This window comes from Ictalurus furcatus, chromosome 16 (genome assembly GCF_023375685.1).
Source record: "Ictalurus furcatus strain D&B chromosome 16, Billie_1.0, whole genome shotgun sequence".
Taxonomy (NCBI): Eukaryota; Metazoa; Chordata; class Actinopteri; order Siluriformes; family Ictaluridae; genus Ictalurus; species Ictalurus furcatus.
The window spans coordinates 18,779,970-18,797,182 of NC_071270.1; the positions used below are offsets into that span (position 1 = coordinate 18,779,970).

At 41.8% G+C, this 17,213-nt stretch overlaps 1 protein-coding gene across 2 annotated transcripts in view; it reads left to right on the forward strand.

Annotated features, from left to right (window-relative positions):
• Positions 1-16,168, forward strand: part of map3k1 (mitogen-activated protein kinase kinase kinase 1, E3 ubiquitin protein ligase) — a 40,915-nt gene extending 24,747 nt beyond the window's left edge. The window contains exons 9-20 of one of the 2 annotated variants that reach the window (XM_053644974.1): positions 1,131-1,320; positions 1,599-1,865; positions 4,191-4,312; positions 4,533-4,624; positions 4,736-4,928; positions 5,119-6,373; positions 6,531-6,683; positions 8,613-8,775; positions 8,935-9,066; positions 10,613-10,755; positions 12,181-12,312; positions 13,598-16,168. In XM_053644974.1, coding sequence (XP_053500949.1) covers positions 1,131-1,320; positions 1,599-1,865; positions 4,191-4,312; positions 4,533-4,624; positions 4,736-4,928; positions 5,119-6,373; positions 6,531-6,683; positions 8,613-8,775; positions 8,935-9,066; positions 10,613-10,755; positions 12,181-12,312; positions 13,598-13,747 — 2,992 coding nt within the window. In that variant the 3' untranslated portion in view covers positions 13,748-16,168. The remainder of the gene's footprint in view (positions 1-1,130; positions 1,321-1,598; positions 1,866-4,190; positions 4,313-4,532; positions 4,625-4,735; positions 4,929-5,118; positions 6,374-6,530; positions 6,684-8,612; positions 8,776-8,934; positions 9,067-10,612; positions 10,756-12,180; positions 12,313-13,597) is intronic. The other variant, XM_053644975.1, reaches the window with a different exon arrangement.
• The last annotated feature ends 1,045 nt before the right edge of the window (positions 16,169-17,213 follow it).

The following is a 17,213-nucleotide window of genomic DNA, read 5'->3' on the forward strand; positions in this document are numbered from 1 at the left end:
GTTCTTGACATCGTCCCGGGCGTTAGTGTTTTCAAGTCTGTACAGGAAGCACCTGGATGTGGCCAATGTGAAAGGGCAGGGAAGCTTGCGGAGACGCTCGGAGATAAGACAATCGGACGAGGTTCGGGAAGCGAGGAAGGGGTGTCCACTGCGTTCTGTGGTGCAGCGTGTAGTTCAGTTACACAGAAAGAAAATGCGAAGAGCATGTGCAAAAACAAGCAGTCGGAAAGCTTTGACGGACCCCTTCCCTAATTTGGGTTGGAGTAGTATGCCAAGCCACTCACATCAGTCCTAATATGAACCATCAGCCCAGACCTCAGCAGGAGCTCAAGAATGCTACTGTCAACAGGCCCGAATTATACCTCTAGACCACTGGCACTTTCCCAGATCAGCCAGCGGGAAGCGGTGGCTCACACACCAGTAGCGAAGGATGGGTTGGTGAGAATTTTTGTATGATGAATGATTTTTGGATTGGCTTCATTATGCCATCCCCTTGTAATAGCAAATCGCTATGCAGGCGATTATGTATATTGGGGCATCAGCAGGTTGGAATTCCATGTGTCGGATCTTCTCTCAGCGGTTAGGTGAGCTAGACAGTACGGCACCACCTGTGTTTTGTGTGTCTGCCCAGGGGCTGAAATGCCAGCAGCTAGTCACGTTCACAGTGTCTCCCACCCCCTCAAAGACATGAATACAGCCCTGAAGTGGGATCCTCTCCACACAAAAAGCCGTGAAACCATAGCCTGTTCGTTTTTTTTTTTCTTTCTGAAAACAGCAATTATTCAAATTTTACTGAATAAATGTTTGTTTACTAGGCCTAACGTTTCTAATCTTCCATTTACCCCGAGGTCTGTTTACTCTTCTAGCAAAGTTGAATTGCTAAGATCTTGATGACGTTTGCTCAACATAATGCACATTTGATGAGCTATTCTTATGTTTCATCTTGGTGCAGTTTGCGAGGGCATTTTACAGAAGTATCCATTTTCATAAAGTAGTTCTTATCATGTGCACCTCTTTGCCTTGATTTAAGGCTCTGAATATTCTTCAAGAAATCAGTGTATTAATAAAGATATTCTGATCTAGCAATTATGCATCATTTCCTCAATTCAACATGTGTGTTTTGTGTTCAGTCACGACCCAGCATCTACAGTGGAAAACTCCATAAGTCGTTCTCAGAGCCTGGTATCTTCATCCACCGCTTCATCATCCTCCCATGCTGAAGGTCAGAGGGCAGGTCATGAGGGAGACTTTTCTCTCCCCCACTACGGAGTGCAGCAAATCCCTCAGACTTATAAAGAACTGGCTGAGCCATGGATCAAGGTGAGGTGCAGTGATGGTGTAACCACATTTTGAGTCATGCAGAACATTTCCACCATTGCTTTATAAAAGATTTATGTCAACTTTATGGATATTTATGATCATTAAGGACCAACTGTGATTGGTGCATGAATTCTTATAAAAATGTAGATATTTTTTAATTGTTATATTCCCCAAAATGGCAGGCAAGTTCGAATCAATTTGACCTTTTGAAAGTAATGGATATTGTTTTTGCAGTCCTCGTTTTCATCATTATTGGTGCTCTCTGTCTCTCTTGTCAGGTGTTTGGTATTGAGCTGGTAGGCTGTCTGTTCTCCCGGAACTGGAACATCAGAGAGATGGCACTGCGTCGGCTGTCACATGACGTGAGCGGCGCTCTGCTGCTGGCCAATGGCGAGTACTCGATGGCGAGCGTGACAGCAGGAGCAGGGGCCGGTATCGGAGTAGCAGGGAGTGAAATCTCAGGGGAAGTGGTGGTGGAATCATGCTGCAGTGTTCTCTCTATGGTGTGTGCAGACCCTGTCTATAAAGTCTACGTGGCTGCACTGGTAAGATTTCAGAGGTTGTTTCACATGTATTATTGTGCCTCCTGCTTCCATTCCAGTCAATAAAGATAGAAAACTTACTTTGTTTACACCCGCTGCCACACTCGCACTCATCCAGCGGTTCTCGACCTTTTTTGCAAGCGCAACCCACTTTTAAAAATGACATTGTTGTGCGACACCGCACCCCACCGCCTAATGTTTCGGACTACTCGCTCCGTGGGACAGTTTCACTTGAATAGGGGATGCGAGGCGGTCCAGTCATGGCTGAGGAAACGACACAAACATGAGTCTGGCTCTACCCTTGTTCTTCAGGTTCACCAGCGCTGGAAAAACAGCCTCACAGATAGTTCGAGTGCCCCCCCCCCACCCCCACCCCGTGACCCCCAGGTTAAGAACCGCTGCATTAGTCTAAAGAAATATGTTTTAGCACTAAGCAATAGGCCAATAATTCAAACGAAAAGAGGATTGATCCTAACCGGTTTCGTTTACATCACGCTCCCTCTCTGGAGTGCTTTCTTGGCTTTAAGTTTATCACAAGCAGCTTCAGCACCCACTTGACAAATTTGAGATTGACTTGACCACTACACCAATACTCACATGCACCAGGCGTCCGTGTCTATCACATGATCGGGTCACGTGTGGCAGCTTGTGCTCTCCCATGACTGCAGAGATGCCAGGGCTTCTACCACACTCGCAGGAAATTATGCAATACCACTCTGGTATGTTATCTGATGCCTTCCTTTAATCATAATCTGATAAGAGACAATTAGAGAGAACCAGATTGACACGTGTGAGGACATTTGTGGGCTCAAAGTGAACCGTAGTTACTTCTGCTGCTTTTTTTTGGATGTCACCCCTAGACTGTAGATGTGCTCATCTTTTTAAACACGATACAACATCGGTCACCTAAAGCATCCTCTTGAGAATTCTGGTTGTCTTTAATTCAAGGTCGTGAGGACGTCACATAAATTTATTCTCATTAATGGTGGCCCTATTTGAGAGATTATGTATATCATCTAGATGATGATTTTTTTGTTTGTTTGTGTGTTTATCTCTCATTCATTTGCGGCTATTTGAGCAGTACCAAAGTTCAATATGACGACAAACCATGCTGGCTAGTTCTAAAGTTCACTTTAAAACAGGAAGTCTGCAAAACAGCAGGGAACTTCAGGCTGGGGCTTAAAGTAAAGGTTTCTGGGTTTATTTTTTTTGCCACTCTTAACCTATTTCTGCTTCGTTTAAAGAACAATAGCTTTTGGTGACTGTTTTCATGGCATACTTCTTGGAGTTTGACATTTTCCTGAGGCTCTTTGCTCCAGCGTTTTATGAAAACAAGAAAAGATCTGTCCTCTTGGGGGATTTCCAGAATATTTAGCGTTGTTGGATTTTTTTTTTGCTGTATTCTTCGAACAAAGAAAAAAGGGGGATTGTGGCCATGGACTAAAAATACCACACGCACTTTTGTTCAAGGCAAGGCCAGCAGTTGTATCAAAGCTTTAGAGTTCAGTGAAGATTATTTATTTATTTTTTGCAATGATCTTTGTATTGGGCAAACACATCGCCAGATGTGTTACCACACTGGAAAGGACATGTAGGACATTAAGTGTGTTATGAGTATCTGTTAAGATTTCTTCTTTTGGCCCAGTGAGTGAGTGTGATGATTTTTTTCTTTTTTTTTTCTTTTATTTTTTTTTCTTTTTCCTCTCAGGTTTATATTCTGTCTTTGTTAGCCAGGGAAAGGTGTAGGGGTATATGTGTGTGTGTGTGTGTGTGTGTGTGTGTGTGTGTGTGTGTGTGTGTGTGTGTGTGTGTGTAGCTGAAGTGAAAAGGAGAGTCGATGCTGAGCTTATCAGTCCTGGGCAACACTCCAGTACAATGCACTATCAGTCTCCACTCCCCAGTCTTCTCTGGTAGTCAGGGTCAGGGTGAACTGTTTCTCACACACTTACACAAACATCCATATGCTGAGCATACTACTCTGTGAACAAGTAAAGTCCTTTGCTTGAGATCCTGGCATCCTTGTTCATACAAGAATAGTCAGGCCATAATGTGCAAGGTCAAAAGTTCATGGCGCCGTGTTTAGCCCTGTGATACTGCATCACATACCTTCTGCTATGTAGGGGTACTTACTCAGATAGACACATTGCTTAATTTACTGATAACTACTGAGTTTAAAGCTGCATGCTTGCACACACGGAATCTTGTTTATTAATGTAACAAAAAGCTTGCGTTTAACTTGTGAGTCTAGTCTGGCATGCAGCCTGTGATGGTTTGATGCTTTGTGAATGTTTTGGATTCTTATTTTGTGTGGGTTTTTTTGTTGCCCAGAAAACCTTGCGGGCCATGCTGGTCTACACGCCATGCCACAGTCTGTCGGAGCGCAGTCGCCTGCAGCAGCTGCTCCGGCCCGTGGTCGAGACCATCTTGGTTAAATGCGCCGACGCCAACAGGTGATGCACGTCCTCATACCTGAAGTAGAGGGGTTTTTATTTATTTATTTATTTATTTTTTGAGTTTACAATACTGCCACCTAATGATGAGCCCTTGTAAAAGCACTCAAAGTATTTGAGAGATTCATTCTCATGCATTTAAATGAGAAAATACATACTAGATGTTTTTTTTTTTTTGAGTGCTTGAGCATGTATAATGTAAGAGTGTATGTGTTTACAGTCGCACCAGTCAGCTCTCCGTGTCCACCCTACTGGAGCTTTGTAAAGGCCAGGTTGGAGAGCTTGCTGTTGGTAGAGAGATTCTCAAAGCAGGTGTGAACTGCACTCACATTTCTTCTTTATTTGTGTACTTGTAAGAGCATCCAGCAGGTCACTTTTTAAATATGTAATATACATCTGTCTGTCTGTCTGTGTGTATATTAGGTTCTATCGGTATAGGTGGAGTGGACTATGTGCTGAACTGTATCCTGGGTTCCCAGACAGAGGCGAATAACTGGCAGGCTCTTCTAGGGCGCTTGTGTCTGATAGACAGGTTGCTGCTGGAGTTTCCGGCAGAGTTTTACCCCCATATCGTCACAGCTACAGACTGTGGACATCCCCAGAATCAGGTGGAGAGGTACAGGACTCCTTCATCGAAACATCAATAACTAAATTAGACAAAGCCCAGTCGTCTGCTGACTGCTGACTGCCGCCTGAGGATATATTGAAAATAGAGTAAAATGACAAGTCAATTTGAAATGTTTTTTTTTTTTTCTTTTTAGTTGTTCTGTCTTTTAGTTGTATTTATGGTTTTATGTTAATTCCAGGTACCAGAAACTGCTGCGTCTGCTGAGCTTTGCGCTGCAGTCCATCGATAACTCGCACTCCATGGTAGGGAAGCTGTCTCGCCGTGTGTTCCTGAGTGCCGCCCGCATGGTGGCCCGCGTTCCCCACGTGTTTGTCAAACTGCTGGATATGCTGAGTGTCACCAGCTCCACCCACTATGCCCGAATGCGCCGGCGCCTGCTGGCCATTGCAGAGGAAATGGACATCCTGGATGCCGTGCACCTTGGCCTTGAGGATGTGCAGGGGGGCGCTGGACCGCACTGTGACGCCTTTCTGGATCCCGCAGCTCCTCACAACTCGCCCAATTCCACTGAGAGGAACTCACCCACTCACTGCCTGCAGGAAAAGCCCTGTGGTAAAGTAGCTCGATGTGGAGCGGTCAGTGCCAAAACCATAGACGATATGTCAGACAGGTTGGCATGTATCACCACTGGACCTGCTGACTGTCCAAAACCCCCAGTTCAACTGCGTGGCCCTCTTAGACCCCTGAGCCAGTGTCTTAATTCACATTCGCCCTCGTCCAGTCAGCCGCCCCCACTCCCCTCCCCTTCTACCTCTCAAGCCCGGCCACAGGGTTTTGTCCCTGGCAAGCTCACTAACTGCTCCCCTGGTGCCCAACGTAAATTCCCAATTCCTAAGGGTGCTTGTGGAGGAGGGACCAGTAAAGACCCTGAAAAGCTGCCTTCCCCTGTGTTCCCCCAACCTAGGCCTCTGCCTTCCAGCCACATCCATCGTCCCAAACCCTCAAGGCCTTCTCTCTCTCCTTCCACCTCATCTGAGGCAGCTAAAGCTCTGTGCCTAGGTCCCAACAGCAATCAACAGCTCAATCTTCAGGACATTTCTCCAGGGGAGGGTGCAAGGTGCAGTGCCAGCTCTGTGTTTGTCCCTAGCGACGATGCGGTCTTCACACCCGTGGACGATAAGTTCCACGGCCTGGACGCTTCTGCAGAGCTCAATTCCAGCATGGAGGATCTTCTGGAAGCCTCCATGCCAGTGGCGGACAGCACAGTGACGTTCCAGTCTGAGGTGGCGGTGTTGTCACCAGAGCAGGCTGGTTCAGATGATGCATACAGCCAGGATGTGACACAGAACCAGAAGTGCAAGGAGAAAATGGAGGCCGAAGAAGAGGAGGCGCTCGCCGTCGTCATGGCAATGTCAGCATCCCAAGATGCCCTACCCATCATCCCGCAGTTGCAGGTGGAGAAGGAGGAGGATGTCATCATCATACAGGTGGATGTGAGTGTAGATGATGCTGTTTTCAATTTCCATGTAGCAGTTTTTTCCTACTTGGTCATCTCTGAAGTACTGTTTGTTTCTTACTTTGGTAGCCGACATTCAGATGTTTCAGTATACCAACATTAACCACACTGTAACCTTTCCTGTCCGTATTCAGACGCCAGAGACACTGCCTGGTCATACCAAAGCTAAACAGCCCTACCGTGAGAGTGCAGAGTGGCTGAAGGGCCAGCAGATCGGCCTGGGAGCGTTCTCCTCCTGCTACCAAGCCCAGGATGTCGGCACCGGAACACTGATGGCCGTCAAACAGGTGTGTGTGTGTGTGTGTGTGTGTGTGTGTGTGTGTGTGTGTGTGTGTGTGTTTTTAGTCTACAGGAAGGTCTGGTTTATACTTCTGCACCTGCTTATTTGTGAGTGGGTGGTCACATAGTTGTCTGCCATAACTTGAACATGTCCACTATGGGGCGATGTAGTGAATACAGAAACACTGAGGTTCGTGACTAACATCCAGGTTCTAAAACACTGATATCGTGCTATTAGATATTAAAGTCGACTAGGTGGAGGATGGTCTGGGATTGTTCTGATTTTCTCCACTGAAAAAGACAAGTCAAGGATGAGTGAAGATTTCCCGTGTAGAGACTGTGTGTTAAACCCCTCCTGCATGTTGTTTTTTTTTTTACTTGTCAAACCCCCCCCCCCATAACAGAATTTCAACTACCACACTAACTAACCTTGATCCACTACTTAAACTATTAATGTCTTGCTACATGTCAGCACTTTCCGGATGCCTGTGCCCACTATAGTGCTGCATTGGAGCGCTGCCAGGTTTACAGACAGATTTAAAGACTTGTATTGTCACAATATTTCTGGGTAAGCAAAAGGGCACACCTTCCAGCCTTGACCAATCAGCATTTACCTGAAAGCTGGTTAACACACAGCATTTAGATTTTGGAGGGGAGCATGTCAGCCTGTCAGTGTGTGTCTGTGTGCCACTTTTACCCATAAACCCCCTCTTTCAACGCAGAAGTCTTGAGTTTAAACCAGCCTTGAGTATATTCCTGTGTTGCTGTTACGTACTTGTTTGTACTGCATGGTTGAGGTACAGGCTAAGACCGTTGCTGCCATGATGATGTAAATAAGTTATAACGTATTTTTTTTAACGGATGAGTCTTAATTTTTTTAAATATATATTTTAGCCAAAAATACTTTGATTTCACTAGCTTAATTATTATTCTAAATGTCATTTATGATATGATTATGCATCATATTGTTATGTTTAGATATGTGGGTTTATATTACAGCTTGCTCCATATAAAAGATCCGTCAGTGAGCACGGCCAAGCTTCCTATTTAACACAAATGTTGAGTGTATGCCTAAAAACCACAGCTCTATATTTTTTTTTAACCAAGTATAGAAATGCAGAATTGCTATAAACTGAGAATAAAAGCGATAATGGCAACACCTTATGTATATTAATGTGGAAAGCTAGTCACTAAACTGAAATAAAGCTGTGTTTTTCTTTTCACGTTACTGTACAAAACGGTTTTGCCATGTCTCCAAGGTCAGTACTCCATGTCTTTCAAATACTGTATCACACTAAACCCTTACATGTGACATCCACTGCTATTGAGCCTCCACAGATCATGTTGCAAGCACATGAGATGGTTATGTCAAAACAGACTGCCAGTAAGAGGGTTATCTGTCAAATCCTAGGATGATTCAGATCAGCGTTAGATGTGTTGCCAGGCAGAAGCATGATGTAGACTGGGGTTGTGCAGACTATAGAGCGCTACGGTATGGTGTACTTGCTATAGAGCACCGCAGTATGATTTACTTGCTAGAGAGCGCCGCGGTATGGTTTACTTGCTATAGAGCGCCGCAGTATGGTTTACTTGCTATAGAGCGCCGCAGTATGGTTTACTGCTTTACTGCTGCGGTGGAAGCCCACATTCAACTCATTAGTAAAAGCTGCAGGTTGATGTTTTTTTAAGGTTGAGATGACTCTGTTCTGTTCTTAAAAGGCAACTCACAAGTCAGATGGGGTTTCAGAAGTGAGCGGGGTCGATTTGGAGGACATGTCAGTGTACTCATCGTAACTGCATTTTGCACCCAGAGGGTAGTCAGAAAAATGGTTTTTAAAAAAATCAACCGTTACTTAATTATTTCAATCATAGCAACTTGACTTTTGTCAAGCAGAAGATACTGTCCTTGCTGACTCCTTCATGTGATGCCTTTATAGGTGACCTATGTGAGGAACACATCATCTGAGCAGGAGGAGGTGGTGGAGGCGCTGCGGGAGGAGATTCGGATGATGAGCCACCTCAATCACCCCAACATCATCCGCATGCTGGGCGCAACCTGCGAGAAGAACAACTATAACCTGTTTGTGGAGTGGATGGCAGGTAGGATCGTTGCCATGGTACATTTCCTACAAACAGTCCAGCACATTTTGATTACGTTTGAGGCTGTTCTCTTGCATCCTGTCTGTCAGTCAGCCAGACCTTTTAGGTTCTTTTGATGAAGCAACAATGAACTGCATTCCTCTGTCTGTTTTGTTCCAGGTGGCTCTGTCTCTCATCTGCTGAACAAGTACGGTGCCTTTAAGGAAGGTGTGGTAATCAACTACACAGAGCAGCTGCTCCGAGGTCTGGCCTACCTCCACGAGAATCAGATCATCCACCGTGACATCAAAGGTGAGATGCGTGCAGCCATAACGGCTCCCAGGAAAGGGATGATGACGGTCAGTAATTGGCTGACAAACTCCGCATGCAGCTGTGGTCGGTCTGTAGTTTACAAGAAGGTGAAACGACTTCCTCTTAGGCTGCGTTATACTTGCGATGTGCACACAAATCCTGGCTTGCATGACAACCGGGAAAAGGTTAACAATTTCACACCAGCTGTTCCAGTAAGCATATATGTCATACAAATGTGGACAAGCGCTGTGTTCGCTTCCCTAAAGAACTTTCTGCCCTTGGCCATGGTGGTTGTCCTAGTTTGTTCAGCTGCTGTCAACACAGCACTTTGCGCTATACTGCGTCCGCCTATGGAGAAGATTGCGTAGCAGAACGAAGCGCAAACAAAACGTGTGACGTGCAGAAAATGTACTAGACTGAAAAGCAAAACTTGCATCGCATTGCTCTGACATCACTTGATCTCTTTAATGTGGGGGATTGATTTGATTTGATTTTTTATTTTTTCACGAATGAAATACTGATCTGTGTCAGAGTAAATGTAATTTCTCATTGCATTGCATTTCACTTTCATCAGTGCGTTGCAGTAGTGCTACAATTGCATCGTAATCAGAGTTGAGGTTGTAATCAGAGACTGGTCTGAGAGCTTCATTTTCCAGGAGGTGTTGCTGTCCATATCAAGGAACACCCTTTATAGTTTCTTACTGGCTTGTGGTTTCTTCATTTCTATTGAACTCATCAAAGTCATCAAACTTTTCAGAAACTAGTCAAATTCAATGAGTGATGATATGACTAAAAATACATAGAGCTATAATACAGGACCTAGGAGTTATGATATTCATCCTGGATATGTGTATGCATCATATATCAAATATCATACCTACCTTATAGTTTTCCTCTCTGTGTATGTTTTTGCATAAAGCAGAAACCTTTAAATAGTTCTACTCCAATTCAGAAATGGAGTTCAAAACGGAACCCAAAGAAATAGTATCCACAAAATATGGCATATATATGATATAGTATGAAATGACTTTTTGTAATTTCTGTCAAGTGATTTTTATAGAATAGTGATGTTGCTCTAAATGGAAAAGTTCTAGTGTCCATGTACAGGAACAAGTGTCCATTTTAAAACCCCCAAATATCAGGTCCAAAATTCTGTGTCTATGATGTTGTGCTGATTCTGCAATATTTAAACCACAGTGGCCTCTGGTGGCTTCTACACCGTCCATGTGTAGGGCAGGCTCCGACTGCACGTTGCATTCATTCATTCATTCATTCATTCATTTATTTATTAAATTTTTCCCGTGCTACATCATCCTGGAATTAATAGTAAACTATATTTCATTGAACTTTGTTACTTGCACTAAACTGCTTGAAAAATGCCATTTGGTACACGCATATATATTATTGAACTCATTTTCCTAGCCTTAAGTTACTTTGTAGTAATAAATTACATAATATTATATAAAAATGCTCTAGCAAGGTCAAATTATATTGCAAAATATTACTATTATTTATTTGTGATTATTTCTCTCTTCATCTTGCAAAGGTGCCAACCTGCTGATTGACAGCACAGGTCAGAGGCTGCGGATAGCCGACTTTGGTGCAGCGGCGAGGCTGGCCTCCAAGGGCACGGGCGCAGGAGAGTTCCAGGGGCAGCTCCTCGGCACCATCGCCTTCATGGCCCCTGAAGTAAGACTGAAACCACCGGCATGCTTCACTGATGCAGAAAACATGGGCGCTTAATTTTTTCCAGATACGAATGATGAACTGTCTAAATACATCCTTATTATGTGAAGAGAATGCCCACAGACAGGCACAAGTCATCTTGCCTTTTTAACTTTGGCCATTTAAATGGCCAGATGAAGCTGCAGCCAAGTCCAGTGAGCGCTCTGTGTGGCAGTCAGGTTCACGTGGCTCTCTGGAGAAGCTGGCCAAAGTGCATTTAGATTTCTCACTAACTCCAAGTGAAAGAACATTGTAATCCTTTAGAGGCGGCCACAATGGCCTGCGTGTTAATGTTTTGTTCTCATTGTGGGTGCAGACTTTGTTTAATTACAAGGCAGTTCAGCAGGACTTGCCTCCTCCTTGGCAGTAAGCTTCATTACTAAAGCCTCTTAATGCAGAACAGCTAACCCCCCCCCCCCACCCCCCAAAAAAAAAACCTCCATCTATTCTTTTCCTGGCACAGACTAAATATACTACAAATGCTTCAAGATTTCATTTCAGTTCTTGAAGAAGAGGAATGAAAGCCCTCTAATTGAGGTGGCAGAAACTACTGTGGGGGGGGTTCGGGTTGTAGCTATGATTTTATGTTAGCACACATTTTTGTATATTGAGGCTTGGCAGTACCTAAACAGATACCACAGGAAGTCATATTTCATCCTAAAATAGGTCGTACTTCAGTAACCTGAGCTCCAGACAATAATATAAAGACGGTGTTCTGACACATACTTTGTTTTAATAAAGGTTTTTTGTTTCGTTTTTTGCTTCGTCTGCACTTTTTGAAATAGTCCCATCAAAATGAGTCAATAACTCCTGGAAGTGCAGTCATAGCAACAATTTTAGCTGATCTTGTGGTGTAGATCGTTAGATGTTTGAGGGTGAAATCCCACTTTAATGATGCTGCCTGAAAACTGTTGTACGTAGAAGGCTTTGAGGAGGCCCAAACAGTGAAAATCCTATTTTAAATGTTTATGAAGTAACCATATTACAACATGGCTCTACAGAACAATGTCCATGTAGCAACTTAAAGAACAGTTTATACAGTTTTTAGAGCTGTTTGCTACCTGCAAGGCAATTGCAGCGAAAACACTTGACCGGCTTTCTGTTTCCCAAAACAACTCCTCCCCACTCTGTGGAAACTACATAAGCCTTGTGGGTTGCCTTTTTGGGAAAGAGGCTCAGTTTAGACTTTGGGTGGAGCTAATGTCTAGGCCAGAAAAAAAGTAAACACAAGCCTGAAGAGAAGAAACTAGCCAGATCTACTGTATAACAATAATGCTGATTGTAGTTTTAGTTACATGTGTGGGAACACTTTGTTTCCGCTTTTTAAAAAAAAATTTTTTTTATAAACCAGCAGCCGACTTATCTGTATGGTTTACTGTGCTTCTGCAGGTGCTGAGAGGGCAGCAGTATGGCCGTAGCTGTGACGTGTGGAGTGTGGGCTGTGCCATCATCGAGATGTCCTGTGCCAAGCCACCGTGGAACGCAGAGAAACACTCCAACCACCTGGCACTCATATTCAAGGTGAGGATTACAGCAAAGACTTAAGTGATGGGCTTTTATGTAAAACTTCAATTTTTGACCTTCTGAATCCAAAATTTGAAAACGAGGGCAGCTGCGTCACATCTAGTCTCGCGTCGTCCTTACATTTGAACAAATCTGTACGTTCACTGCTATTTTACAAAATGTAATTGATTTTAAAAATCCAGTTATGTAGTTCTTTGAAGGTGATGATTTAGGTACAGGATGTATTTACGGAGAGCGTATAGTCAGACGTACATTAGTTGTTAAAGAGTTAGTTTAGGATAAGTAGCGGTTTCTAAAGAGGAATTAAGACACCAAGTATGCCTTGGCTAGTCAGCAACAGTTTGGATTTTAGGCAAACTATGACTTGAGTAAGTAAAGTAAGGTTCCTAAAGGGAAATTTTTTTTGTAAAAGGTTTTTGTAATATTTGGTGAGGGACTTTGTGGAGTCTGTCAGTAAAACTGCTCAGAAGAGAAACTCTGGCCTCTGTGACACTGCAGATTCTGTTCACGGGAGTGAAAAACAAATGGTGTCCAATCAGGACAGAGAGGTGTCTCCACTTGCTCCTTAGTTATGTTGTACTAGTATTTATTGATGATGATGGAATTTCCAGCTCAGGTCATTTGGCACAGTTTACCAGTAAGAGTTGACTCGTCCATCTCCCAAATTGCACATTGCCATTTTTTTCCAAATTCAGACAGGGCGCTCTTTTTGACCAGTTATCTTTTGATCAGTGATTGTTATTGACTTAACTCAGGCTGAAATCGTACTCTACCTCTAAGCATCCCTGCATTAATGTTATTGTGCTTCATTAAAAAAAAAATAATTTCATTTCTGTTTATCCTGGTAACTGACCTCGTACGCTTTACTGTATACCTCTCCAACAATAGTAATGCAGCAGATCTTGGGCCTGTCATACTGCCTCATACAGCTGAGAGTCACACACATCTCACAGCTCTGATGTTGTATTGAGATTTCCATCAATGCATTTTGATTCAAGTTCAATTACATTGCAGCAGTAATGTCATTGCCTGCATCTACAATAAAAAAAGATCAAACGACTCACACGTGAGTCGACTCCCTATGTTCACCCGAAAGAGCCGAGTTGTTTGTGAACGACACATCACTAGTGTTCATGCGTTTTAGCCTAGGCCTGGGATTTTCTTCAGTTAAAAAACAGATTTAGTCAGTTTCATCTTCTTCTTCTTGCCTGTGCATGTTTGCAGTATCATGTTTATTAAGCACATGTTCCTCTAACTCCATTAAATCTGTTCCTACCCTCAGATTGCCAGTGCTACCACAGCACCCACCATCCCTCCTCACATTTCTCCGGGCCTGAGAGACGTCACCCTGCGCTGTCTAGAGCTGCAGCCTGCCGACCGGCCGTCCTCACGCGAGCTCCTCAAACACCCTATCTTCCGCCATAACTGGTAACACTGAGTGTCCAGGAACTACTGAAGTGCCTGTCCAGGCTGCCCCATCACTGCTGTCCCCCCTTCCGCACTAGCACTAGCTCAGCTCAGCTCAGCACACACACACTGGGCCCTTTACTGCTGTAGCCTCAGCACATAATGCAAAAGCAGCCCATCGAGTGCCTTTACAAACGCGTCATGTCTCTTCACTGCATTCTGTTTCTATGTTAAACCGAGTCTCTGCTCCTTCCTGCACTGTTTCTTGCCATTTCAATCACAGCAAGGTGCTGAAAAGCTTTTAAATTGAAATCTCTCTAACTGGAGCAAGATTGTTGTTGTTTTTTTGGGGGTGTGTTTTAAGTAAAGGTGTAATAATTTTGTTTTAAGTGGTGGAATTTATTTTTAAATCTTTTGCATTTAACCGTTACTTCATATTTGTGCATTTTACTGTTGGGCCATCATGTTTTTCTTTCGTGACGTCTAGAAACACCATGAACAGGTTTCAGGGAAAGGTGATGCTAAACAGAAACTTGGCTATTTCAGCTAGCGTAATGCTCAATGTGAATGCTTAGAACGCTGGTATCTGTCTAAATGTATCTTTTTATTTTTCCAATCTCAACGGAAATCCCGTGTAAAAATATATGATTTCATACGCGTTAAGGGCGGAGTTGAGGATACATTTATTAGCTTTCTGGGTTTAACTGAGTTTTTAATATTGAGACCAGCAAATTGTTTTTGAACCTCTAACTGAACTTATAACTTGTGATGTTACGTTAAAAAAAACCCATCAATTTGCAGTTCAGTTTCCTTCGCGTTCTGTGATGGCATGTTAGCATGTACATGAGCCTTCATTGTAAACAGTGTAATTTTATTCAGAAGGCTGTTTTTTTTTTTGTTGTTGTTGTTGTTTGTTTGTTTTTTACCGGAAATTTCCTCAACTGCATTCTTGGTGCTGTTCAAATCTGATGCGAATAATCAATGTTGTTGATTTTGAGATTATTGTCATTAAAAATATCCAGTGCATGTTTTAAGCGATCGTTGTCCAGCCGAGCATTTGAGATTCACCTCAGGCTGAATATAAGCGCTGTTAGCTGTTTATGGTGGAGGGATATTACGGAGCTTGCGCCTTTCTTTCTCATCAATGTTCTTTTCAGGGGGAACGAGTCTGCTCATCTTTTTGATTAGGAACACTGAACTTGTTCATTTTAAAATCATAATAACTGTATGAATTGTAACTCTTCAAGTGTTGGTGGTGTTCTTGTAAGCTGTTAAACCATGATGTTGCTCAGTTTTGAGAATCCAAAATGTTTCTTTCTGGGGTTTTTTTTTTTTTTTTTTTTTTTTTTTTTCTTTTTTGGGCAAACCCCCTAATCAAATGAAGGGGTGTCAAAAAATTTGTGACAATTTTTAAAGAGAATTTTTTTTTAGAAAAAAAGAAATAAAACTATATTTAATGCACGTTTTGTGTGGGATACAAGCTGATCAGGCTTGAAGAGTTAAGATGTAAATATATGTGAAATTTTTGGTAGCTAAAATTATTTTACTTGACTCATGTATTTTTATACCACACTTTTTCCATAAATACATATTTTTGTTTCTCTTTGGGTTTATTTTAACTTTATCTTTCTTTTTAATGTCTTTATAAAAAGCTTTAAGATTATGCACTCTGTCGTTTTATATACTGGAAAAAAATCTGATTCATTAAAATGCATAAAAGCTAATCAGTATTACTGAAATATGTCATACCTGTAATTCAGTACTTCAATTGTTTATTGATTTTTCTTTCTTCTCTTGCTGTTATGTATTTTATTTTACACTTATATTGTTGTATTTTTGCCCTTTTTATGGATCAGAGCTGGACTGAAATTGTGAAATAATGCTGTTTCTTGTCACTTGGTACTTTTTCCTTTTTTTTTGTTTTGTTTTTTTTTGTTTGTTTTTCTTCTTCTTTCTTCTTCTTTTTTTATTACGAAGACTTGCTGTTTTATTCCAGTCTCTACTACCTCAGGTGTCCTATAGAGTTTCCTTTACCAAAGTTCACTTTCTCAATACATACATACATACATACATTTTTATATATATATATATATATATATATATATATATATATATATATATATATATATATATATATATATATATATAAAATGTATGTGTGTATATATAAAATATTCTTTTGACTGTTATTTGTTTATTTTAATCTCTGTTTTCCAGGGCTTAGGGGCTAATTTTATATTAGCACCATTTTTATTGTGCAAATAGACTCATGAAACCTCTGGGTTAAGGAAACAGAACAATTGGCTTAAGCTATATTCTTTCATTTTAAGCATATTGAAATGTTTAATTAAAGTTAAAGTTTTTATCCCATTGCAAACCTTTTTATAACAAAATTGACTTATTTTGGTGTTCGTCTTTAGCAAATAAAAATGGGAAATTGGTCTTATTTTTTTGTACATGCGGCTTTCTTTCACTGTGGTGGTGTTTGAGCTTTTGCCTGAATGTTGTACATTTCTATTAGGGGGAAAAAAAATAGGAATTAAAGAAAGTCTAGACTTAAATTTACTTAACATTTAAAACAACAGTACACTTATTTTTATAAAGACTACTATAATCATTTCAGGGTACATGGGAGATCACCTTAAGGTGATCAGAACTTTTTTTTCTTTTCTTTTTTTTACAGCTTTTGTTGGATCACAAAAGTAATACAAAAAAAAAGTAATAGAAAACATTACAAAAAAGTAATACAAAACATTTAATAGTGGTCTTTAAAACTTGGGGTGTATATGGGGGGGGAAACCCAAAGTACTTCCATCATCAAACGTTATTTACCTGTACAAATTATATAATGGATTTTAAAAATACATAAGCAAAAATATCAAGCGCAATTAATTTCGTGTTTGAAACCGTTGGACATTTGCCAACACCAGAGGTGGTTTTGGTGCACACAGAGAGGTAGCCAAATGGAAAAGTACCTCATGCCCATGGTTAAAAACCATCTGGCTCTTTAATGTGGCTCTTTAATGTTTTGGGGCTGTTTTTCTGCCAGAGGACCTGGACATTTTGTTAGGATACATGGAATCATGGACTATCAAATATCAACAAATATGAAGTTAAAACCTCTGCCAGAAAGCTTAAAATGGGCCGTGGTTGGATCTTCCAGCCGGACAATGACCCAAAACATACATCAAAATCAACACAAAAATGGTTTACTGACCACAAAATCAAGGTCCTGCCATGGCCATCCCAGTCTCCTGACTTGAAACCCATAGAAGACCTGTGGGGTGAACTGAAGAGGAGAGTCCACCAGCATGGACCTCGAAATTTGAAGGATCTGGAGAGATTTACTCTACAGGTGTCTCCAACCTGTTTAGACATTACAGAAATAGACTCACTGCTGTAGTCCTCTAAAGGGCAACCATCCCAAAACATTAATTGTGAGGCTGTGGATCATTTAGAAACCAGAAATTTATTTATTTATTTTTTTAAAA